The 26,434-nt window shown below is 43.4% G+C and overlaps 1 protein-coding gene across 1 annotated transcript; it reads left to right on the top strand.

Annotated features, from left to right (window-relative positions):
• The first annotated feature begins 96 nt into the window (after positions 1-96).
• On the top strand, positions 97-25,774 carry LOC127009759 (trissin receptor-like). Its single transcript, XM_050883138.1, has 4 exons — positions 97-236; positions 9,759-9,918; positions 22,500-22,565; positions 24,070-25,774. Exons 1-4 carry the CDS (start codon positions 115-117, stop codon positions 25,000-25,002), a joined length of 1,281 nt encoding a protein of 426 aa, XP_050739095.1. The 5' UTR covers positions 97-114; the 3' UTR covers positions 25,003-25,774.
• The last annotated feature ends 660 nt before the right edge of the window (positions 25,775-26,434 follow it).

Genomic DNA, 26,434 nt, shown 5'->3' with positions numbered 1-26,434 from the left:
AAAAAAAAAAAGAGAGACACACACATACAATAGCAAAACCGGCCACACCTTCGATACTCCAACCCTCTTTTTCTTTCCCTTCCCCGCGCAGGCAATCTTCTGGTGGTGCTTGTGATGGTGCTACACAGAAGAATGAGAAGCCACACCAACTTCTTCCTCACCAACCTGGCTGTGGCGGACCTCTGCGTGGCCGTCTTCTGCATCTATCAGAACTTCGCCATGTACGTCATCAAAGAGTAAGTGTTCGACGCCGCCCATGACCTGTATCGTATTGTAAGGGATGAAAAAGAGAGAGTGGGAGGGAGAGAGGGAGTGGGGGAGAGAGAGGGAGGTGGGAAAAGAGAGAGAGAGAGAGAGAGAGAGAGAGAGAGAGAGAGAGAGAGAGAGAGAGAGAGAGAGAGAGAGAGAGAGAGAGAGAGAGAGAGAGAGAGAGAGAGAGAGAGAGAGAATGAATGAATAAATGAATGAAAGGAAGAAAGAAGAGAGAAAAAGAAAGAAAAAGGAAGATAGATAGAAAGAAGGAGAGAGAGAGAAAGAAAGAAAGAGAACAAGGAACAAAGAAAGAAAAGAGAGAGAAAGGAAAGAGAGAGAGAGAGAGAGAGAGAGAGAGAGAGAGAGAGAGAGAGAGAGAGAGAGAGAGAGAGAGAGAGAGAGAGAGAGAGAGAGAGAGAGAGAGAGAGAGAGAGAGAGAGAACGAGAGAGAGAGGGGTTTCAGAGAAGTACAATAACACAACAGCGCAAATAACAACACAGTCTGCGCACAAGTTGAATAATCTACGGTAGCTCTCGACTATTTTTAGATCAACAAATTCACTCTGCCGCTGCATCGGGAGCTCCAGCCTCGTCCTGGAAATATTAATCGGAATTTCTGGTAGGAGAAAATCTGATGGCTTTCATTGGCTTGTCGGCGACCCGTCCATAACACTTAAACGTTCATTACTCCCACACTCTCAACTTTTAGCCCTTTTCTGATATAAAGATTTTTCCTACCTTGATGCCGCCCTTTATATACCGTCTCTATTCTTCCTACTAGCTGTAATAGATAGATAGATAGACAGATAGATAGTCACTTTAGTTGTGTCGTTCATTACTCCCACACTCGCAACTTTTAGCCCTTTTCTGATATTAAGTTTTTTCCTACCTTGATGCCGCCCTTTATATACCGTCTCTATTCTTCCTACTAGCTGTAATAGATAGATAGATAGACAGATAGATAGTCACTTTAGTTGTGTCGTTGATTACTCCCACGGACTCAACTTTTTGCTGTACCTGATATAAAGATTTTTCCTACCTTGATGCCGCCCTTTATATACCGTCTCTATTCTTCCTACTAGCTGTAATAGATAGATAGATAGACAGATAGATAGTCACTTTAGTTGTGTCGTTCATTACTCCCACACTCTCAACTTTTAGCCCTTTTCTGATATAAAGATTTTTCCTACCTTGATTCCGCCCTTCGTATACCGTCTCTATTCTTCCTACTAGCTGTAATAGATAGATAGATAGACAGATAGATAGTCACTTTAGCTGTGTCGTTCATTACTCCCACGCACTCAACTTTTGGGCTTTCCTGATATAAAGATTTTTCCTACCTTGATGCCGCCCTTTTTATACCGTCTCTATTCTTCCTACTAGCTGTAATAGATAGATAGATAGACGGATAGATAGTCACTTTAGTTGTGTCGTTCATTACTCCCACACTCTCAACTTTTAGCCCTTTTCTGATATAAAGATTTTTCCTACCTTGATGCCGCCCTTTATATACCGTCTCTATTCTTCCTACTAGCTGTAATAGATAGATAGATAGATAGATAGACAGATAGATAGTCACTTTAGCTGTGTCGTTCCTTACTCCCACACTCTCAACTTTTAGCCCTTTTCTGATATAAAGATTTTTCCTACCTTGATGCCGCCCTTTATATACCGTCTCTATTCTTCCTACTAGCTGTAATAGATAGATATATAGATAGATAGACAGATAGATAGTCACTTTAGCTGTGTCGTTCATTACCCCCACGGACTCAACTTTCAGGCTTTCCTGATATAAAGATTTTTCCTTCCTTGATTCCGCCCTTCGTATACCGTCTCTATTCTTCCTACTAGCTGTAATAGATAGATAGATAGACAGATAGATGGTCACTTTAGCTGTGTCGCTCATTACTCCCACACTCGCAACTTTTAGCCCTTTTCTGATATAAAGATTTTTCCTACCTTGATGCCGCCCTTTATATACCGTCTCTATTCTTCCTACTTGCTGTAATAGATAGATAGATAGACAGATAGATAGTCACTTTAGCTGTGTCGTTCATTAACCCCACGGACTCAACTTTTAGGCTTTCCTGATATAAAGATTTTTCCTACCTTGATGCCGCCCTTTATATACCGTCTCTATTCTTCCTACTAGCTGTAATAGATAGATAGATAGATAGACAGACACTATAGTTGCGTGTGGTATACATGTTTTATAATGACCATTTAGGAAGCAAAGAAAACACGAGCAGACCCGAGCGCCTTGGTGGATTACATCTTGAGAGGAGTAGAAGGATAGACGTTTATTCTCCTCCTTCCCTCAAGATGGAATGCACGAAGGCGCTCGGGTTTTTTTTTTTTTTTTTTTTTTTTTTTTACGTCGCGGCCTATAGCGCCGGTAGGCTTTTTACCGGGGGGGGATGGTCAGCCCAAGGCTTTTTCTCGGTGGTCTGATGGTCGGCCCAGCCCGTTCTGGCGCAGGCGAGTGTTTATAGTGGCGCCATCTTGCATTGGCTCATGCTGCCCTCCCGGAGCTCATCTTTAATCCTAGAATCTAGAGTCCGGGTTGATAGGTGGTCTTCTGGACAACATGTGGGTAGTTTTTTAAGCCACTCGGCGGCGGCTGAAAAATGTCCTCCTGAACGCGGTGGTGTTACTCTGTCGATTCAGCCACCGCCTGCCTGCCTGCCACCGCCTGCTCGGGTTTTCTTTGCTTCCTAAGTGGCCATTAGCAAACGTATACATCACGCGCTCCTAAAGTGATTATATTGTTCAGGTAGATAGATAGATGGACAGTTAAATAGATAGATAATGTGTGTGTACTTTTTTTTTTTGTGTGTGTGTGTGTGAAATATATACTTTATAATGACAAGACCAGATCCTCTCCCAAACTGTCATAGAATAGATTGACTGACTAAGGTTGAACGAGAAATGGATTTAAGAGCATGTTCATTTTTTTCTGAAGTAATATGTGGCCATTGTTCAGGTAGATAGATAGATAGATAGACAGTTAAATAGATAGATAATGTGTGTGTACTCTCTTTTTGTGTGTGTGTGTGTGAAATATATACTTTATAATGACAAGACCAGATCCTCTCCCACTCTGTCATAGAATATATTGACTGACAGTAAAGTTGAACGAGAAATGGATTTAAGAGCATGTTCATTTTTTTCTAAAGTAATATGTGGCCATTGTTCAGGTAGATAGATAGATAGATAGACAGTTAAATAGATAGATAATGTGTGTGTACTTTTTTTTTTGTGTGTGTGTGTGTGAAATATATACTTTATAATGACAAGACCAGATTCTCTCCCAAACTGTCGTAGAATAGATTTACTGTCAGTGAAGTTGAATGAGAAATGGATTTAAGAGCATGATCATTTTTTTTTTTCTTAAGTAATACATGGCACTTTTTTCAAATAAACACCTTTCTTGCTGGATCGTACGTATGTCAATGTGGGGATGGGCGTGCGGGGCGCCTTCCTCAGCCTCTCCTGTCCACTGGGTTTCAAGTTTCAGGGAGAAGATAAGGGAGAGAATTTGGGTCAGTTTTATAGTCCAGTACAGCAAATTTGTAAGCTCCCCAACCAAACACAAAATAAGACGAAAATTCCTTGTACGAAAAAGCTCTCGTGTTTGGCGTTGATATAAAAAGGAGGAAATTATAGGAAACCACACAGGAAATCTCTTTAGCATCTGGCATTGAGTAGAAATAACGGATCATTGAGGAGAATATAGTTTGATTTGGGCGCTTACAAAGACTCGGTGTTGGGCTGTCGAACTGACCCTTTATATCCTTTGTGTTGGCTGACTTGCTTACTAATGATTTCCGTGTTTACTGGAAGAATTTACTCGTATAACCTTTGTGTTGGCTAACTTGCTTACTAATGATTTCCGTGTTTACTGGAAGAATTTACTCGTATAACCTTTGTGTTGGCTGACTTGCTTACTAATGATTTCCGTGTTTACTGGAAGAATTTACTCGTATAACCTTTGTGTTGGCTAACTTGCTTACTAATGATTTCCGTGTTTACTGGAAGAATTTACTCGTATAACCTTTGTGTTGGCTGACTTGCTTACTAATGATTTCCGTGTTTACTGGAAGAATTTACTCGTATAACCTTTGTGTTGGCTGACTTGCTTACTAATGATTTCCTTGTTTACTGGAAGAATTTACTCGTATAACCTTTGTGTTGGCTGACTTGCTTACTAATGATTTCCTTGTTTACTGGAAGAATTTACTCGTATAACCTTTGTGTTGGCTGACTTGCTTACTAATGATTTCCGTGTTTACTGGAAGAATACATCGCACGCACTCATTGTTATGAAGGCGCTGTCGTGATAATGAAGTGCAGCTCAATGTTTTCTGGTGCCTACCATTCACGTCCTGCTGCCTAGAAAGAAAAAAAAGATTATTATTTTTTTTTTACAACAAAGGAGACAGCTCAAGGGCACAAAAAAAGGAAACAATAATAAAAAAAAGCCCGCTACTCGCTGCTCCTAAAAAAAAAAAGAATCAATAGAGGTGGCCGAAAGAGGGGTCAATTTCGGGAGGAGAGGTGTCCTGATACCCTCCCCTTGAAAGAATTATTATGCCGTGCGAACAATGTTATGCATTAGCGTATTTGAATTTTAATACATTCATAATTATGGCTCGGTAAAGAAAAATGCAAGGAAGAGAAAAAATAAGGCTTCCAAGAAGAGCATTAACCCGGTAGCAGCGACGGGCCAAATTTGTGGCTTTACCGTGTAGCAGCGACGGGCCAAATTTGTGGCTTTACCGTGTAGCAGCGACGGGCCAAATTTGTGGCTTTACCGTGTAGCAGCGACGGGCCAAATTTGTGGCTTTACCGCGTAGTAGCGACAGGACAAATTTGTGCCATGATATAAACCCCAAAAAATAGATAATACATAATCTGATCACAAATGCTTTGATATATATTATGAAATGGTTTGTGTGAGTGATGATTTTTTCTCATTTTTCTTGCCTGGAGGGACCATTAAAAACATGATCCCCGCTGCTACCGGGAAGTTGTGATGACATGTGTAAGGAAACGGAGGGACGAAGGCAGTAAGAAGGCGTTGTGATCTCCTACAGCCAAAATCACCCTTCAGGAAAACTTGGAATGTTGCCAAAAGGAGACCAGAGATAACAAGCTACTTAGGAGAAACAGGAGCAATGTTTTACAAGACCGTGAATGGAATTGTTTTTTTTTTTAATAAAGAGAGCAGCTGGCTTATCCAGAATCAAGGAAACTCAGTAGAATCAAGTTGTTTAGATATGTACATACAGGGAAAAGAAATTGAATAGATGACAACATATAGGAAAATTCATTTGAGTGGAATGTTAAAAGGAACAGTTAAGTAGTTTATACAGAAGTCAACTCTTTGGTGTTTTGTGTCATAAATCCAACCACCAATACACATGTACGACGCACCGTTGAAGAAGTGAAAATAAGTGGACTTTGGAGAGTTGAAATATAGCATCAAAGGTGGAACGTTGGGAAAAACAGACGGTGTGGCAGCGGAGGCAGCGAAGGAAAGGTCACAGGAGGGGCAGGAGGCGGATCTGTCATATGCACTGATATTCTTTTATTTATACCATTATTTTTTTACTGACGTGGGCGTTGGTATATGCTCGAGAAGACATGGTATACAAAAGAATTTATGTAGTAGTAGTAACAGTAGCAGCATCAGTAGTAGTGGTGGTAATGGTAGTAGTAGTAGTAGTAGTAGTAGTAGTAGAAGATTTATGTTGTGGTTGTAATGGTGGTTGTTATTTTATTTTTATTTTTTTTACAGCAAAGGAGACAGCTCAAGGGCACAAAAAAAAGGAAACAATAATAATAATAATAATAATAATAAAAGCCCGCTACTCGCTATGGTGGTTAAAGTAGTTATGTATTGCCATTGAATTTCCTGAACCACACCTTGACTCTCGGAAGTACAAGGTAGCCTGACAACATAAGCAGATAAAGCATTCTAACGTTTACCTTATTAAAAGGGAGGCATTAAGCGACGCCCCAAGGCTCCCCAACAGACTATAGGGAAACCAAATTGAGTCCGTTTTGGCGTTGGCTCCCGCGGGTCCATTTCTCCCCTCTGCTCTGCCACACGGTCCCAACACCTATTTTTACCTCTCATATGTTACCTACAGCTTACATATGAGAGGAAGAGATAGGTGTTGGGACTGTGTGGCAGAGCAGAGGGGAGGAAAGGACCCGCGGGAGCCTACGCCAAAACAGACTCGACATATTTGGAAGACTATAATCCCTCTAACACACCCGTCCCGCTTAAGGAGAGTCGGGAATGTAATCAGAACGCAGTAAAACTAGTAATGCATCAGGTGCCCGGGATAGCTCGTGCTCGTGACGGTCTGTTGGGAATTAACCGCGGCACAAAAGGTCCGAGGATGAGGGCCGCGTGGGAGGAGCACGCCAAGCTGACCTGCCACGCACTAGGAGGTAATTATTTACTTTTGAAATGCCAAGTCCGTCAATTTAATTAGGTTGCCACAAAGTTTTATCTCCCGGCCGCTGACGTGGGAGAGGGAAAGCGCCATCCGCGGAGTGCTGAGTTCACGTGATACGCCGCCGCCCCCCGTGATGACTTAAAGGGCTGTATTACTAAACATTCGTCCACATAGTTCACATATTTGACAAGGCTTTCATAGGAGTTTATGGCATTTCCAGGAACAGTTTTATGACCCTGGTGGTAGTTTGACCCTTCTTCTGTGCCGTGAACCTAAAGAAACACTCATTAGAACCCAATAGACCCCCACTTTGACCTTTAGATATAGCTGATGTTATACCAGCCTATGAGCCGTATTACTAAACATTTCGTCGCCCAAGAACACATATTTGACAAGGCCTTCATAGGAGTTTAGGGCATTTCCAGGAACAGTTGTATGACCCTGGTGGTGACTTCCGCGGGTATTTGGCTGTCTTAAAGGGTGTGTAGTGGCTCCTTTTGGTACGTAAGGGTAAGGCTGAACTAAGATCACTTCATTCTGTGTCTTTGTTGACCTTCCAGTTTTTACGTCCAATGCCACTTGTAATAATGTTTCTTGGATATCAAATCGTATGTTTCTTCTCCTTCTATTCCTCTTCCTCTTTTCTTTCTCCTCATCTTCCTTTTCCTTCTCCTTCTCTCCCTCTTTCTGTTTCTCTTTTTCCTCTCATTCTCTTCCTCTTCTTTCTTCTCATCCTCCTTTTTTCCTCTCATTCTCTTCCTCTTCTTTCTCCTCATCTTCCTTTTCCTTCTCCTTCTCTCCCTTTTTCTGTTTCTCTTTTTCCTCTCATTCTCTTCCTCTTCTTTCTTCTCATCCTCCTTTTCCTTCTCCTTTTCTTCCTCTTTGTTTCTCTTTTTCCTCTCATTCTCTTCCTCTTTTTTCTTTCCTTCTCATCCTCCTTTTCCTTCTCCTTTTCTTCCTCTTTGTTTCTCTTTTTCCTCTCATTCTATTCCTCTTTTTTCTTTCCTTCTCATCCTCCTTTTCCTTCTCCTTTTCTTCCTCTTTGTTTCTCTTTTTCCTCTCATTCTCTTCCTCTTTTCTTCCTTTTCATCCTCCTTTTCCTTCTCCTTTTCTTCCTCTTTGTTTCTCTTTTTCCTCTCATTCTCTTCCTCTTTTCTTCCTTTTCATCCTCCTTTTCCTTCTCCTTCTCTCCCTCTTTCTGTTTCTCTTTTTCCTCTCATTCTCTTCCTCTTTTTTATTTCCTTCTCATCCTCCTTTTCCTTCTCCTTTTCTTCCTCTTTGTTTCTCTTTTTCCTCTCATTCTCTTCTTTTTTTCTTTCCGTCTCTTCCCCCTTCTTTCCCTCTTCCTCTTTCTCATTCCCTTCCTCTTGCTTTTTCTCTTCCTCTTCCTCCTCTTTCTAATATTCCTCCTTCCTTCTACTAATACTAATACAAATACTACTACTGCTACCATTACTACTACAACCACCACCACCACCACCACTATTACTACTACAACTACTGCTACTTCTACCCTCACCCCCATCATTAATACTCCTCAGGCTCTATAACGAGAACAACAGCCGGTCTCCCGCTGCCCCCCGCTCACTTTACTTCACAATTCGCTCCATCAATCTCGCTGTGGGCGCTCGGGTTTCGGCCTCATCGACCCAAGCCTTCACTACGCCCTGAAAAGAGTGAAGGCTCGGCTCGGGGGGTCACCGGGGAGGCAGCGCTGCGAGGAAGTATAGAAAAAACAATCCATTCTCGTATCAGGCTTAAAATACGGCCCTGAAAAGCGTTATTAAGGGGATTGAAAGCATTAAAACACGATTCTTTAGGCGTCTTACAGCCGCATTCACTTCCCCGCCGCCTCTCTGCCTGTTGGTTTGTCTAGCCATATGTGTGCCTGTGGTTTGCCTATTCAACCCCCGACTTTGTATGTATGTACGTGTGTTTATAGTTTAATTAATAAGAGCAGCTCCGTGCACGAGGACACGGCGGAAACTCCAAGAACTTGTCTAAAACTTCAGTGAATCGAGTATGTTCAAAGTTCAAGGCCTTACAGATATACTTTTTTCCATTTGTTTTGCTGTTTGTGTTATAACAAAGGTTAATGTGTTATAACTGTGAACATCATCCAAGCGCAAGTATAACATATTTTAGTAGAACAGCCTTACTCGTTACTAGCTGGGTATGATTTCTTTAAGTCTTCGCTCGCGTGAGTTTCCCTCGTTACTGGACGTCGGCGAGTTGGAAAAAATTAAGCAGCTGAACTAGAGTCCCTCGTGAGTCGCGTCTCCATAAACAGGGAAGTGATCCAAACTATATATAGCGTTTCTGCCTCTCGTCCTTCTCTCAGACAACGTAACTCGAATCCACTGCAGCGGGGAGCATGTCTAAGCTTTCTGGGAATATGGGCGGTATTCTCAGACTCTCCCACCTCTCACATCAACAATTTCCAAAGGCCTTAAAGGAGATCAGACGGGTTCTAATGAGTGCTTTTTTAGATTCATGGTACAGAAGAAGGGTCAACCAATCAGAAGGGTCATAAAACTACCCTTGAAAATGCCCACCACTCCTACGTAAGCCTTGTCAGATATGCGTGTTTGGGCGTCGAAATGTTTAAGAATATGACCCTATGTACATTCCGTTTTGTAGGAATTTTTCGTCTGTTCGCAGATATTGTTGGATATAATATTGAAGATACATTTCATAATATCTTTCGTCCGTTCCCAGGTTTTTCTTAATATCATGCTGAGGGTCCATTTTGTAGATTATTTTTTGCTGTTCCCAGGTCTAACTTGACATAATATTGTGGCTCCATTTGCTAAAACTTCATATATAGTACTTATACAGACGAAGAAACAAAGGAAAACAAACACAACCAATCAAACCAAACCCAAACCCACAAGCTTGCCAACAAGAAAATAAACAATAACACAAAACATTAACAGCAAAGGAGCATATCAATTACCAACTATTTTGCCCTATACCATACTTACTAATGAGTGGCAGATGCAATTTCAGGAACTCACTCTCCTCTCTCCCCGACAGCTGGTATTTCGGCAAGTTCCTGTGTCTGATGTACCAGTTCGTGAACCAGCTGAGCTACACGGCGTCGGTCATCATCCTGGTGGTGGTGAGCGGTGAGCGGTACCTGGCCATCGTGGAGCCGCTGCGGGCCAAGAGTCTGCTCACACGACGCAACATGATCGTAAGTCCCGGGGTTACAAGGTTGGGTTGATGCACTTTCCCCACAACCCCAAAACACACATACATGATCGTGAGTGCCGGGGTTACAAGGTTGGGTTGATGCACTTTCCCCACAACCCCAAAACACACACATACATGATCGTGAGTGCCGGGGTTACAAGGTTGGGTTGATGCACTTTCCCCACAACCCCAAAACACACACATACATGATCGTGAGTGCCGGGGTTACAAGGTTGGGTTGATGCACTTTCCCCACAACCCCAAAACACACACATACATGATCGTGAGTGCCGGGGTTACAAGGTTGGGTTGATGCACTTTCCCCACGACCCCGAAACACACACACATATATACAAAAACAAACAAGCCACCGCATTCACTCTATTTTTACCAGCTGAAGGGCAAAAACAAAGAAAAAAAGCAGAAAACATGAGAGTGAGTGTCGGGGTTACACACACTTTTTCTCGGCGTGATGCAGTTTGGGTTGATGCACTTCCCTCATGACCCCAAAACACACACACACACACACACACACACACACACACACACACACACACACACACACACACACACACACACACACACACACACACACACACACACACACACACACACACACACACACACACACACACACACACACACACACACACACACACACACTACCGCAAGGACAAAAATAAAGAGAAAACAAAAAAAAACATGATCGCGAGTGTCGGGGTTCCAGGGACCCCTCACACACACTTTTCTTGATGTGACGCAGGTTGGGTTGATGCCCTTCCCTCACGACCCAGAAACTCACTTACATACACACTCTTTTTGATGTTATTAGCGTTGTTGTTGTTGTTGTTGGTGGTGGTGGTGGTGGTTAGCGGTCTTTTTATTTTGTTGGCTGACTTTTATTGTCTTTTCTTTGGTTATTGAGCCTGAGCTGTTCCTGTTATGGTAAAAAAAAAATATGAAAAAACAGCTATCGCATTCTTTTTTTCTTTTTTTTTACTGTAAAGGAATTAGCTCAAGGGCAAAACCAATAAAAAGAAAGTCCACTAAGCACTACTCCTAAAAAAAAAAATTAGAGTGGGTGTCCAGAGGAGGTAGTTTTCGGATGGAGAGGTTTTTTTTTACAACAAAGGAGACAGCTCAAGGGCACACACAGACAAAAAAGAAACTAATAAAAAAAAAGCCCGCTACTCGCTGCTGGTGTCTTGATACTTCCCAAAAACCCCGTCCTGTATTCATATATCTATCTACTCGAGGTGACAACACGGTACTGAGTCACTACCTCCACTCTGAGGCATCGTACACCCATCCCACCATTGCCTATAAAGTAACACAGACTGTCTCATTCATGGCCCTATTCTCAAACATTCCGAGCCTTGCACACTCACACATTTGAAAAGGCTTTGGTAGAGGTGTTAGTATTTCCAAGGGTAGTGATAGTTTGACAAGGCTTCTGTACTATGTATATGAAAAACACTCTTCTCTTTTTTGTACAGCAGAGGAGACAGTGCAAGGGCGTAAAAAATAAAAAAAACAATAATGAAAAAAAAAGCCCGCTACTTACTGCTCCTGAATAGAGTAGAGTGGTCAAGAAGAGAAACCTAACTAATCTCCTTTTGTGGACTTTGGATATATTAGTTGTAAGAGCCGAAAATATCTGAGAAAACAGGTCCATATATAGTCACAGTCTTTCTCTTGTATTCAAACGCTTTCCCCTTCTGCCTTGTCCCCTATTCACATTTTCTCATCCAGCCCTCACCCCAGTCACCTAGCAACCCTTTTTATTTTCCATCCTGGTCTCCTCACCTTTCTTCTCTCTCACTCCCAGTCCCGTGTCGTCATACCGTCTATTCTTGATCTGATTCTTCGGCGTGTCTTCCACTTCTTAACCCTTTCATCCACCCGACTCCACGCTAACCTTATTCCACCCACACGTCCTTGCTACTTCCACCTTTATCTCCACCTTTCTCTGTGTTTCCCCTTTCCTCCTGCGTCCCTCGTGATATATTTGTCTCTCTCCCCTATTTCTCATGCTTCCTCACGCTCGCTCTCTTTTTTATCTTTTTTTATCGTCTGTTCTCCTTCCTCATTAGCATTCACGTCCTTCCGCCACACTTCTCGGTACCGTCGTTTCGTCTTTTGTTCTTTTTTTTTCTTTCACGGTTCAGGTAACTTCCCCCTCGCCCGGACGCATTACTTTTACTTCGGTAGTTAACATCATTTCATTTGATGACGCAGCTACTCACTCCCTCACACAGTCTGCTCACCCGGCGCAACGTGATCGTGAGGGTCGGTGTTCACGAGGACTTGACATGACTCAGTTTGGGTTGATGCGCTTATACGAGGTTTTGACATGATTCAGTTTGGGTTGATGCGCTTATACGAGGTTTTGACATGATTCAGTTTGGGTTGATGCGCTTATACGAGGTTTTGACATGATTCAGTTTGGGTTGATGCGCTTATACGAGGTTTTGACATGATTCAGTTTGGGTTGATGCGATTATACGAGGTTTTGACATGATTCAGTTTGGGTTGATGCGCTTATACGAGGTTTTGACATGATTCAGTTTGGGTTGATGCGCTTATACGAGGTTTTGACATGATTCAGTTTGGGTTGATGCGCTTATACGAGGTTTTGACATGATTCAGTTTGGATTGATGCGCTTATACGAGATTTTGACATGATTCAGTTTGGGTTGATGCGCTTATACGAGGTTTTGACATGATTCAGTTTGGGTTGATGCGCTTATACGAGGTTTTGACATGATTCAGTTTGGGTTGATGCGCTTATACGAGGTTTTGACATGATTCAGTTTGGGTTGATGCGCTTATACGAGGTTTTGACATGATATAGTTTGGGTTGATGCGCTTATACGAGGTTTTGACATGACTCAGTTTGGGTTGATGCGCTTATACGAGGTTTTGACATGATATAGTTTGGGTTGATGCGCTTATACGAGGTTTTGACATGATATAGTTTGGGTTGATGCGCTTATACGAGGTTTTGACATGATTCAGTTTGGGTTGATGCGCTTACCCTCACCACCCCGAAACACACACACACATGAATAAACAAGCTCCCGCATTCAGTCTGGGTTGATGCACTTTCTCCACTACCACAGCAACACACATATACATTCACAAACAAACAAGCTACCACAGTATAGGTTGATGCACTTCCCTCACGACACCGAAACACACGTACATACTGTGATACATACACACACAAACAAGCTACCGGGGCAAAAGCAAAGAAAAGACAAAAAAGAAAACATGATAGCGAGTGCCGGGTCCACAACCAAAGCCGCAGAACAGGAGACACTGGCCCATTTCATCACAAGCGCCATTTTGTTACCGAAGGAACCGCGCGAGATTCAAAATTATGGTATACAATAATGTTTTTCTTGTGCCCTAAGTATCGTTGGGATATCGAAGAGCTATACGTAGGGCACAAAAAAACACCTCTGGTTCAGCATCACTTTGAATTTCGCGCCTATTCTTGAAGTTATTTGTCCACGTGTCTCCCGCTTCCTCCTGTTGTCACCCTTCCTAAGCCCTTTCATCCACCCGACTCCACGCTAACCTTATTCCACCCACACGTCCTTGCTACTTCCCCTCTCTCCACCTTTATCTGTGTTTTCCCTTTACTCCTGCGTCCCTCGCGATATACTCTCTCTCTCTCTCTCTCTCTCTCTCTCTCTCTCTCTCTCTCTCTCTCTCTCTCTCTCTCTCTCTCTCTCTCTCTCTCTCTCTCTCTTTCTCTCTCACACACACACACACACACACACACACACAGAGAGAGAGAGAGAGAGAGAGAGAGAGAGAGAGAGAGAGAGAGAGAGAGAGAGAGAGAGAGAGAGGCAAGCTGAATTAGGAAGACAAACTTTTCAGCATATATTATTACCTTCTTGTGGAGGGCGACCCGTGGTGGGTAAGAAGAACCTTTTTAAAATCTAACACCATTATAGAGAGCCTTAATAGATCCCTCAGAGGTGAATAATGAATCTTGTTTCCCTCACCCAAACACTGGCGGCTGAAATTGTTAAGAGTTGAGGCAAACATTTATTTTTTTTTTTTTGTTTTACGGTGAGCTTCTTCCTCTACCGTTAAAAAAAAATGGGAAAAAAGTGCAGCCATGTTTTATTTTTCAGATTAAGAGCTAAGACAACAATTAATCCTTAGTAAAATTACAATGCCTAAGAGTAAACACACACACACACACACACACACACACACACACACACACACACACACACACACACACACACACACCTAGTCACGGCACTCGGAGGCTCCACGGAAGGGCTCCACGTCCTCGCCTGTACCCTTGCAAACACTCGCCCTGCAGCATCGATTAGCCTGGCCCAGACGCGAGCTTTGTGCCGGGACGTGAAGGCATTAAAGGGCTTAACGAGTTTTTCAATGACACTTTAGGGGCCATTTTTTTGCTTGCCGGATACATACCGTGCTATATATAACCCCTTACTGCTCTCAACGCGAAGAAACTTACCGTGCCTGGGCTTAATTAACACGCTTTTCAATGTCTCACTAAGGGCCATTTTTTTTTTTTTCTTGCCGGATACATTCAATACTAAGAACCGATTTGATAGTCCAACACTGTGGCTTTGTAATCGTCCAAACTATTCAATGTCATACACTCCACAATGGTTAGGTTTTTGATGCAAGATCTGATATGGCGCCACTATAAACACTTGCCTGCTCCACGACGGGCTGGGGTCGAACACCATCCAGGCCCCTTAAGCATGCCTACCGGCGCTATAGGCGTAGACGTAAAATAAAAAGAAAAGAGAGAGAGAGAGAGAGAGAGAGAGATATATTCCCTGTACAGCTTCCTTAAATTTCTTAACTTAAACATGGACACGAAACACTACACAAGGATTTTTCGAAGCCTTTGGTATTGGTTTGGAGGCTTACTAACTCATCATGTCGAGCCGTGAAAGTGCCCCTAGATCCCTCTGGTGGTCTCGACGCAGAGGCTGGCCGTGCGAGGAATGTTATTTGCTTAAGATGGAAACAACTTTTTCTCGCTCCTGCAATGCCGTTCTAAACAAAGCATAAGTTACTGTGTATCGTCTATAGAGGCCCCTGGAGGCGACAGTCTAGCAAATAGTTTGAATATAATATAAAGATTTTTGGTCAAGAGAATCCACTGAAGACGAGCGTTTTAGAAGATTAAAGGCATCAGATGAGACAACATGGATGGTTCGGGCATTTTCCAAGCGTTACTTCCATCAGGTTGAATGCCGCGCCGTACAGTCAGGTCATCGGCGACTGAGGGTTTCTTCATCACGTTGCCTGGAAATGAAAGACTATAGCACGTATATTGAACACTTAATTACTCCGTGAAGTGGTCAGCATGCAATGAATCCGCGGAACTCGCGCCCAGGCATTGGATGCGCAGCTCACCCAGCTGTTAATCCTCCCTTTCGGGCTGGTCTATAAATGGATACCTGGAGACGGAGACTGTGATAAACCGGAGGCACACTGGCCTTGTGTCTCGGAGTAGTGGGCTATTTCCCGCCGCAGGCTCAAGGACCAGTGTGACGGAGATGAGCACAGACACCACGTGCAGCTGTAGTGAATGTTCGTAACAATATCAAACCACAAAACTGTAATAAGATACCTTATAGTTATAACATAAAAAGTTATAAAAATAAGATTTTATTTTTATATTTTGGTACAAAAAAGAAGGAAAAAATAGCCACGCTGGCACGGGGCATAGACGGTAAACAACGAGGCTTATGGTGACGGGTCATTTTTCACGGCGTGCTGTAACGAGGAGGCAATGAATCACTTTGTCAGAGTGCCCCTCTGAGACACTCGGCCCCGGGGGTGGCTTCGGCCCTTCACAAAGGCTGGGGACTTTCAAGCATAATTACGTTTATTTGTCGGGCTCATTAATTTGCAATTCTAATGCCTCGAAAATTTGTCTTCAAGAAGGAAAAATTAAGTCATAAAGTTTCGCTCCTCTTTGTCCTGTGTCTCTTAGTCAGCCTTGGCTGCTGTGCTCCGCGATCGTCCATTAGGCGTCCCGTCGCGTCCTACTAATTGTTTCTCCTAGTCCATATGTGAAAAATTATTTTGCTTTTCATCTCGGCCTTCGATTTGCCACCAAATATGTGACAGCAGGTTTCTTTTTAGACAGCGCCAGGGCGTCTGTGCCAGGAACCCCTGCATGCTTGAAGGGAGGCACACAGGCCTCTCAAACACGCCTCCGTTAGTGCAGCGACAGAGTAGTCTCTGTATTAACTGCAACCACTTTCCAAAGCTGCTTCTGACATCAGTTTGTTACAAAGAGAGTTTTCAAGTGTGTTTGGACCACGAACATTACTTCCATCTCTACACTTTAGGGACACAGAGCGAAGAGAGAAACTTGAGTTGGTAAATAAGTCGTATATTCATCGACTATTCAACTAGTCAGCCAGCAGCAAACTTTCCGAGGACCAGGAACACCTCTCTACAGGCGAGCGCATTTTCGCCTCTAATAAAATATCGAGTACAGTTCTTACCGTCATATATTTGTGCCTTGATGAAATCTTGTCGTGTTCACAAGTGCTGTTGCCCCTACCTCTAATTCTGCATCAATTACAATATTAGTTGATGATGTTCTGATACAATTCAAATCAATGTGGACAAGTAAAGAGTTCTTCTTGTCGATGGTGACTGCACAGCCTGATTGTTTGATTGACGCAGACGCGTGACGCAAGTGCCTGCGGCGGGAGCACGGGGGCATGCGTCACGGTCGGGCACGTGTCCCTTGTCAAACTCTTCCCTCAGGCACTACTGGTATGTTAAGACGCAGACTCTTGTTGATAACAAACCTACAACAGATGTCACTTATAGCTGTTTCCAAAGTAAGAAAGAAATAAAAAAGAAAAAGCGAGAGAAATTGCTAAGTAGATGTCCTGATACAGCCACTTTGAAAGAGCATAAGAAACTGATTTTTTGTGCTCATCGCATAAGTAGCAATAAATCTTTGAAACACATTTTTCCTCTCCATTCGATTTTGACCCTTTTTCGGCTACACTATCAATTATTTACAGGAGCAGCGCCAGCGGTTTCTTTTGTTATCTCTTTTTTATTCCCTGAACTGCATTCTTTCCTATAACAACAAAAAAAGTTATTCCGTGGGATGTCTTCGCGCGTGAAAAAGCATAAACAACAACAGGAACGGACACACAACACCACCGGGGCCGCTGCAGGGACAGACACACACATACAGCCTCCCCTAAAATGGCTCGTCCTCAATGACAGGCGCCAGTTTGTTAGTCACCACTCAGCATATACACTCACCATCTATTTTAAACCCCTCATCCTCGCCTCCACACCACAAAGAAACACGATAGAGGATGAAAAAGGAAAGTACAAATACGTTCTCACCGATAAACGCCAGTTCACTATAAAAGAAAAAAGCACTCAAACCGTCTATTTTAAATCCCTCATCCTCGCCTCCACATCACAAAGAAACACGATAGAGGATGAAAAAGGAAAGTACAAATACGTTCTCACCGATAGACGCCAGTTCACTAGTCACCACGCGGCAAAACACACCGTCAGTTTTAAATCCTCCATCCACTTAGCAAAGGAACACTATGGAGGAAAAAATAAAAAGTAAGCGCAACCCTCTTAGTTAGCGCTTCAGGGGAAAAAAAGAGACAGACTGCAAAAGGCCAAAGAGGAATAAAGAGGATAAGAGGAGGCAAAGAGAACATGATAAAATATGAAGACTTGCACGGAGTTGTAATTCAGTATCGCGCGTCGGGTACAAATCACTCGGACGCCAGTATATACAACTTGAAACATTGTGAGCCACTTCGACGGTCCAACACAGAGTCATTTTAAGAGCAAAAATCAAACTATATTCTCCACAGTGATCCGTTTTTTCTACTCTGCCAGAGATTCATAAAGAGATCTCCTGTGTGGCTTCCTAACATTTCCTCCTCCTTTTTATATCAACGCCAAACACGAGAGCTACAAGGAATTTTCGTCGTATTTTGTGTTTGGTTGGGAAGCTTGCAAACTATATTCTTCACAGTGATCCGTTTTCTCGACTCAATGCCAGAGACTAATTTAAGAGATTTCCGGTGTGGCTTCCTGAAATATCCTCCTCCTTTTTATATCAACGCCAAACACGAGAACTACAAGGAATTTTCGTCGTATTTTGTGCTTGGTTGGGAAGCTTGCAAACTTGCTGAACTCGACTGTAAAACTGGCCTCGTGTCTTCTCTTTCCGGTGTGGCTTCCTAAAATTTCCTCCTCCTTTTTATATCAACGCCAAACACAAGAGCTACAAGGAATTTTCGTCGTATTTTGTGTTTGGTTGGAGAGCTTGCAAACTTGGTATACTGGACTGCAGAACTGGCCTCGTGTCTTCTCTTTCCGGTGTGGCTTCCTAAAATTTCCTCCTCCTTTTTATATCAACGCCAAACACAAGAGCTACAAGGAAATTTCGTCGTATTTGTGTTTGGTTGGGGACCTTGCAAACTTGGTGTACTGGACTGTAAAACCGGCCCCTTGTCTTCTCTGGGCCCGATAATCTCTTTTTAACTGCATTGGGATTTTTACGGATTATCTGAGAAGCTTTAGTTTCAAACCGCCTTATCATTTTGTGTGCTTTCCCGAACTCGTATAGAAATGTTAGCTCCAGACACTCATTACAGCTTTGCAAATCATTAAACTTTCATGACCTTCTTCTGCTGCCACTCTACTCGTATCATCTTTTCTAGGAGCAGTGATTAGGGGACCTTTTTTTCGTTTTAGTTTTGTTTTTTTTGCCTTTGAGCTTTACTGAAATATAGTGAATTCCAAGTACTATTTGCGCTGCGTGGTCTAGTGGCTTAGAACGTCAAGCCATGGGAGTACAGGGCCAGGTTAAGGCGGTTCGAATCCCAGGGACGTCAGGAAAGACATCAAGACTTCAAGAACCTCGAGCCACAACAACCCCAAAAACATAGCGACCTCATAGGAACATAGGTAAAAGCGAAGAAGACGAAGAAAAAGAGAAAAAAGAAGAGGAAGAGGAAGAAAAAGGGAGACAAAGAAGAGGCAGCAGAGGAAGAAAAAAAAGGAGACGAAGAAAAAGAGAAAAAGAAGAGGAAGGAGAAAGAGACGAAGAGGAAGAGGAAGAAAAAGGAGACAAAGAAGAAGGAGCAGAGGAAGAAAAAGAAGGAGACGAAGAAAAAGAGAAAAAAGAAGAGAAAGGAAAAAGAGACGAAGAGGAAGAGGAAGAAAAGGGAGACAAAGAAGAAGAAAGAGCAGAGGAAGAAAAAGAAGAAGACGAAGAAAAAGAAGAAACTAACGCTAACTTCACACACACAACCTTCACTAGAAATTAAACTTAGCAGAAAAACCTGAAACAAAATACCGAAGATGTTCCTATAGACCGTGGGCGCAAGATTACACGAAGTTCTCTCTTAGGTTTCCCCCCTCACCCACTCCCCCAACCCCCCAACCCCAAATGAGCAGCCGTCTCTATGTTTCGAGTCTTTAATTGCAGGAAGTCGAGGAAACAACCTGCCGGGCGCCGCTAATTATAGACTTTGAGGGGTTTTCCGGCGATTGAAATTCAGCTCATACGCCACGTAATTGCGTGCTCGTTTTGTTTTGCGTTTTTACGAGAGAGAGAGAGAGAGAGAGAGAGAGAGAGAGAGAGAGAGAGAGAGAGAGAGAGAGAGAGAGAGAGAGAGAGAGAGAGAGAGAGAGAGAGAGAGAGATTATAAGAAGAGTGAAAGTGTTGAAGTAAGGGAAATGAGGAAAGTAAGATCAGAGAAAAGGGAAGAAAAGGAAAGTAAGATAAAAGGGAAAGAAGAGGAAGAGAAAGAAGAAAAGGAGAGAAGAGGAAGCGTATCGAAGCAGGGTAAGGAAAACAAAGATAGAAATATCGAAGCAGAAAACAAAAGAAAATAGACAAAACGAGAGAGAGAGAGAGAGAGAGAGAGAGAGAGAGAGAGAGAGAGAGAGAGAGAGAGAGAGAGAGAGAGAGAGAGAGAGAGAGAGAGAGAGAGAGAGAGAGAGAGAGAGAGAGAGAGAGAGAGAGAGAGAGAGAGAGAGAGACACGGACGATTCCATTTACTGGCTACAATACAATCAATGAACGCGTTATTGTTTTACTATATGTGCGAACAGTCGTGTGGAGGGGGATGGAGAGGGTAAGGTGTGTGTGTGTGTGTGTGTGTGTGTGTGTGTGTGTGTTTGTGTGTGACGTGAAATAAACAAAAAAATAACCACGCGAAACTTAAAGTAAAAATTCGAAAGCCTCCTCATCCTTGACTGGGGTTGACAGCCGCGCACACACACACACTTACACACTGCATTTACTTACACACACTTACGGAGCCTTTGTGCGTGAAACGAAACCGATAATCTATCACTCTGAACACCCAGCGCTTCTAGACTCCATCACCGCCACTTGCACTCACAGGCTGTTTGGGGCTCTTTTTTTTTATATTCTTCACATCCAAGCTCGCGAGAAATCTTCCACAGACTCCAAGGCCATGGCCATCCAATATTATTAAAGAACGCTTAGAGTGGTTTGCCTTTTAATAATATAAATGACATCATAATAATCATCATCGTCACTCGAAATGTACACCACTGAGGACCGGAAATCGAACCCCACGCCACCAGAATAGAAGTTACGGCATTCAGGGGTGTACACTTCGAGGCTTTTCACCACGTTATTGCAGTTTCTTGGATATCATCGTCACCCATTACTAGTGCACTACAGAACAAAGGCCTTCTCAAATGTTCTTCAACCCTCTTTGTGTGACGTTAGTGTCCTCCATCCTGCTCCGGGAAATGTTCTAACTTCATCTCTCCGCCTGGTCCTCTGCCTGCACAGACTTCTGCAATTTCAGGGTCATCACTCTGCTACTTTGATTATCCATCTGTTACCAGCTTTACGCATGCTGTGACCTGCACTAGTCTATAGCTTGCTCCTAAGAGTCACTGAAATACCTTCACACTTTGTCTCATTTCAAAAACCCCGACGCTCGCTATCTGCCTCCATGTTAGACCTACTTTTTTTCCTTTTCTTCTATCTTGTGTCCTCCTTTGCTTTCTCTTTAACCTGTCCGCTGCGATTGGCACGGATTTCGCCTTCACTGCTAGCCTGGTAACACATACTCCCAGGTCTTTCTCTGCCTCTGTGGTGGATAGTGGAGTGTTTCCCATGTGGTATTGGTATGCTGGATATCCCCTCCCAAGGTGCAGGACTTTACATTTTCTTTATTGAATTGCATCAGCCACTTTTTGTTCCATTCCTGTGGCTTGGCGATGTCTTCTGGTAGGAAATCCACAGTTAAGGGGTTAAATATTCTGTGAGGCGCCAATTTTCTGAGCCACGTGTTGGGGCTGGCAGGATGCACTCACTGGTTGTACACTTTCTCTTCTGGGGGAGTGGCAGGCTCTTATTCATAACATTATACTCTGTTTACGAAAAGCGCTCCGTTTCATTCCTCTTCTCTTTCTGATATTCTTTTTTCGTAGTCTGAGTTCACGCTAAATGCTTGTCTTAGTAATTTGTGTTCCTCTTTCCTCTCTTGTGTTTCGTTCCCGATCATTAATTATTTTGCTGCCAACCGATAATTAAAAAATTGTAATTGTGCACGTCCAGAGACAGCTTTTTTTGGCCTCTCGTACTAACCTTTTTTTATGAAACAACGCTTAATGGGATTTTTTGTTGTTCTTGTTTTCTGTTTTCGTACCCTTGAGCTGCTTCCATCGCTCTAAAAATAAAGGCTGTACCACTTGCAAGATTTTTTAACGTGAATATTGATGGAAAGCTATATTTTTACTACGGTCTCTTTCATCAAGTCAGAACTCTTTTTTTCAACATGGTGACACAACAAATCCCGCTCGCTTTCATTTAGATATTTTCATCAGTAATAATTCATCAGGATAACTCTTTTTTTCAACATGGTGACACAACAAATCCCGCTCGCTTTCATTTAGATATTTTCATCAGGAATAATTAAAATCTTCCACTGAAACCTTTAACCTTAACCATATCTGTTTGTTGTCAGTTTGTTAGTGCTTTAAATTTTACCACATTTATGTCGTTGTCCTTTAACCTTTATCATATTTGTCTGTTTGTGCTTTATTCTTTATCATATCTGTGTTTGTTTGTGCTTAAGTCTTTATCATATGTGTTTGTTTCTTTTTAATCTCTATCATATCTGTTTGTTTGTTTTCCGTTTTCACCTTTACCATATGTCTGTTTGTGTCTGTTTTAACCTTCACCATATCTGTTCGTTCGTCTGATTGTACTCAAGAAATACCACATACACCAGTCACATTCATAACTCTGAAACACAAACATAAAACTTTGAGTGGTTGTAAACACTCTTTCAATGTGAGATTATTAAGACACCTCGCCTGCCGAACTGACACGCTTTTACCCGCTAATTATTATTTTCTTTGGAGGGAGAGGCACCTAGCGGGGTTTTGCTATTGTTTTTGTTATTGTTGTTGTTGCTGTTGCCCATAAGCTGCTTCCTATGCCTCAACTAAAAAAAAAAAAGTCCTCCTTACCCGAGTCGCTCATTGTGTCGCGTCTTGCAGGTCACGATGGCGCTGGTGTGGGTGGTGTCGGCGCTCTACTCCTGCCCGAGACTCCTCTACTTCACGGTGAGGCCCTGGGAGTATGTGTGTGGTGGGGGGTGGGGGTGGGGGGGAGTTATCTGAGGGAATAGGTGGGTGATTGTTGGTGTGGGTCGGTGGATCTGGGTCCTTGTAGGTGGGTGGGGTGAGGATGGGTGGGTGGATGGATGTGGATGGTGGTTGAATGGGCAGGTGGGTAGGTGTGGGTTGGTTGGGTGTGGATGGGTGGGTGGGGTGAATATGGTTGGGTGGATGGATGTGGATGGTGGTTGAATGGGCAGGTGGGTAAGTGTGGGTTGGTTGGATGTGGATGGGTGGGTGTGGGCTCATGTAGGTGTGTGTGTGTGTGTGTGTGTGTGTGTGTGTGTGTGTGTGTGTGTGTGTGTGTGTGTGTGTGTTTCTTCTCACCTTGTTGTCATTTTACCGGAATGTCAAAGTTGTTATGTCCCATGTTTTAACTTTTTTGCTCCTAGAAACCTTTGAGCTTTTGCGGAAGTGTTGACGCATGGATAATTTCGTTGGGATTGCTTTCTTTGAAGGGATTATTTTTCTTTTAAGCTTTATCATATCGCTTTATGTGTTTTCTTACTCTGCGTCGAGCTGGCTACTCAGAGGTGATACTATAATTCATGAATGTCAGCGGTTTTTTCTTCAGCATAACAGAAAACCGCAGACTGGGAAACACTATTATTTTATATACGTATGTGTCTGTAAATGTGGGCTCCAGTCAGCTTTGCATCCTAATGTTTGGCTTCTTAATGATATATATTTGTTTCATGAGAAATCTTCCTTAGGTGTACAGACTCAGCTCGTGATTACATGCTTTTTTTATTTACTTGACCCTCAGGGGTTTGTTTGGTTATGGTGACGCCCAAATGCTTTTTCATATATATTTGTCTGTCTATCTATATTTTTCCACCTGGACGTCTGTTTCCAAGCTTATAGTACCATATTATGCACTCTTACCTTGCGTCAAGTATTATGCCATATTATTTTGGTGAAGTATTTCATGTGCAAGTTCCCATTCGATTGATTCATATTTAATTCATACATAAACCTCTACATGTGATTTTCCTCGCCAAGTGGTTGCATGGTTCAGCCACGCCCTGCCTCACGAATGCCTGCATGACCGCTCAAATTTCAATACAATTAAATGCTTTCTCATAAATTTATCAGGCCTTTTTTGCTGACGGAAGTAGTTACTGTCCCCCAATGAGCAAAAGAGGTGGGAGTGTGTGGTGTGTGAGGTCCGTCAGTCCCCAGGGATCGATCCTCCGAGATCATAAAAGCCCTTTCCGGGAAGGTACTGGCTGGCGATCACGCGTACGTGATCAGGATATGGGTGAATGACACGTATGCATGCACACACGCACGCACGCACACACACACACACACACACACACACACACACGCTGCTGCTGCTGGTGCTGCTGGGCAATCTGTTTGTAGCTGAGAGAGAGAGAGAGAGAGAGAGAGAGAGAGAGAGAGAGTAACCCATCGTCGCCAGTCACCACCTCGCTGCCTCCTGCAGGTTCAGGAGTACCCGGTGGAGGGCGGCGGCACGGAGGCCATGTGTCTGCTGCGGAGGGACCAGTTCGACACCCGCATCTGGGACGTAGTGAGCCTCACCCTGCTGTACCTGCTGCCCCTGGCCCTGCTCTCCCTGCTCTACGCCCGCATTGCTCAGACGCTGTGGCGCTCCGGACAGCTGCTCGCCTCCGCCGCTTCCACCAACAACCCCTCCTCGGCAGCGGCGGCGGCGGCAGCGGCGGCTGAGTACGGTACCTTCAAGACTCAGCACACGGCCTCGGTCAGCTCCACCTCCAGCAGCGGTGGCGTGGAGGCGCCTGGCATGGAGGCGGACGTAGCCCCACGCACACACTGCAGGGAGAACAAGTCCCACGTGGCCCGCGGCTCCGTCAAGTCCATCATGTCCACGTACGTGTCCATGGCCTCGATGCGGGACGAGGGGTCGAGGGTCAACCACAACCACGCCTCGCCGGACATCATCCCTCTGACCCCCCGCGGCCACGCCAGGGCGGACGGCAGCAGGATATCGCGGAGAGCCTCGCCCCGGGTGCCGTGCCGCTCCATGCACCTGCACCCGTCCCCGCTGGTGCTGCGGGCACGGCGCAACGTGATCAACATGCTGGTGGTGGTGGTGGTGAGCTTCGCCGCGTGCTCGCTCCCGTTCCACACCCGCAAGATGCTGCAGTACTACTGGGCCAGCTACAACCACAACTCAGACGCCTCCTACATCCTCACGCCCGTCACTTTCCTCCTCATGTACGCCAACTCGGCCGTCAACCCCATCCTCTACACATTCATGAGCCGGAAATTCCGCACCTCATCGCGGGACTTAATCACCTGCCGCCTGTGGCAGGCCCGGCGGCCGCGTCCCCCGCGGCCCACGGTGGTGGCGCGGCTCATCGGGCGGGACAAGGTCGTCACCCACCTGGTGTGAGGCGCCTCCCGCCGCCCGCACAGTGCAATCCATCAGATATTGTAACAGTATTATTCTGCACGAGGCATACTTTTATTTTTATGGATACTAAAAACTTATTTTTCTTCAACAGAAATTTAGATTCAATCAAGATATAAATACTCAATGTCATGGAAGCTGTTTTATATAAAAAAAAAAAAAATTTACTCATTGTACTATGGTGGCAGTCTCTCTTGGATTTGATGTAACTTTGCAGTGTTTATTGAATAACCTCATCGTGGTGAGTGCAGTGACTGATGCTGGCGTCACCGACGACATGGGTCACTGGACTGTGTGCGGCGTGGTGACGAGTCAGTGATGTGTGCAGCTGCTGCAGGAGCTTGACGCCCACAGCACCACCACTACGGAGGACTGGAGCGGACGTAGCAAGAAAGGCCAGGCAGGAAACAAACACCGCGGAACACTACATACTTTTCAACGACTTCCATACTGTACAAGCCTCCTTCAAGAGTCTCTGTCCCTCGAGTCTGTGAGTTTCGAGAATGACAATTTCACAAAAGGCCAACAAACTGTCTTTTTTCATGAAACTAGAGCATATCCAACAGTATGCCACGAAGGCGCTAAAGCTTCTCTGGGGTGTTCATTTAATGATAGTCTTTCTTTGCTCCAGTGTATCAAAATATTGTGTCGTGGGAAGTGCCAAAGCTGAACCACCTATTTTCAGTATCATAAGATCGTCATTCTGTGAAGAAGCATTAGGTGGGGTTCGATTGACATTTAACGTACTGTCTATGCACTTATATATATATATATATATATATATATATATATATATATATATATATATATATATATATATATATATATATAGATATAGATATATATATATATATATATATATATATATATATATATATATATATATATATATATATATATATATAGATAGATAGATAGATAGATACATAGATAGATAGATAGATATATATATATATATATATATATATATATATATATATATATATATATATATATATATATATATATATATATAGATATAGAGAGAGAGAGATAGATAGAGATATAGATAGATAGATAGAGAGAGAGATAGAGAGAGAGAGAGAGATAGATAGAGAGATAGATATATATAGATATATAGAGATAGATAGAGAGTTATATATAGATAGATATATATATATATATATATATATATATATATATATATATATATATATATATATATATATATATATATATATATATAAACGCAAATGTGTAAACAGTTATAAAATAACCTCCTGCTAGACCCAGCAGTCGTGTTCTGACACACCAAGACTGTCGGTGTGTTGGGCTCGGGGCTTTGACTGCTTCGTGGGGGAGACTGAACGCCTTGCAGCGAGACTGGCGGGTCATTAATGCGAGTTGCCAACGCTTCCTTCGTGAAGAAAAGATA

The sequence above is a fragment of the Eriocheir sinensis genome, chromosome 41, assembly GCF_024679095.1.
Source record: "Eriocheir sinensis breed Jianghai 21 chromosome 41, ASM2467909v1, whole genome shotgun sequence".
NCBI classification, from domain to species: Eukaryota; Metazoa; Arthropoda; class Malacostraca; order Decapoda; family Varunidae; genus Eriocheir; species Eriocheir sinensis.
This window is presented reverse-complemented; position numbering and strand designations above follow the sequence as displayed.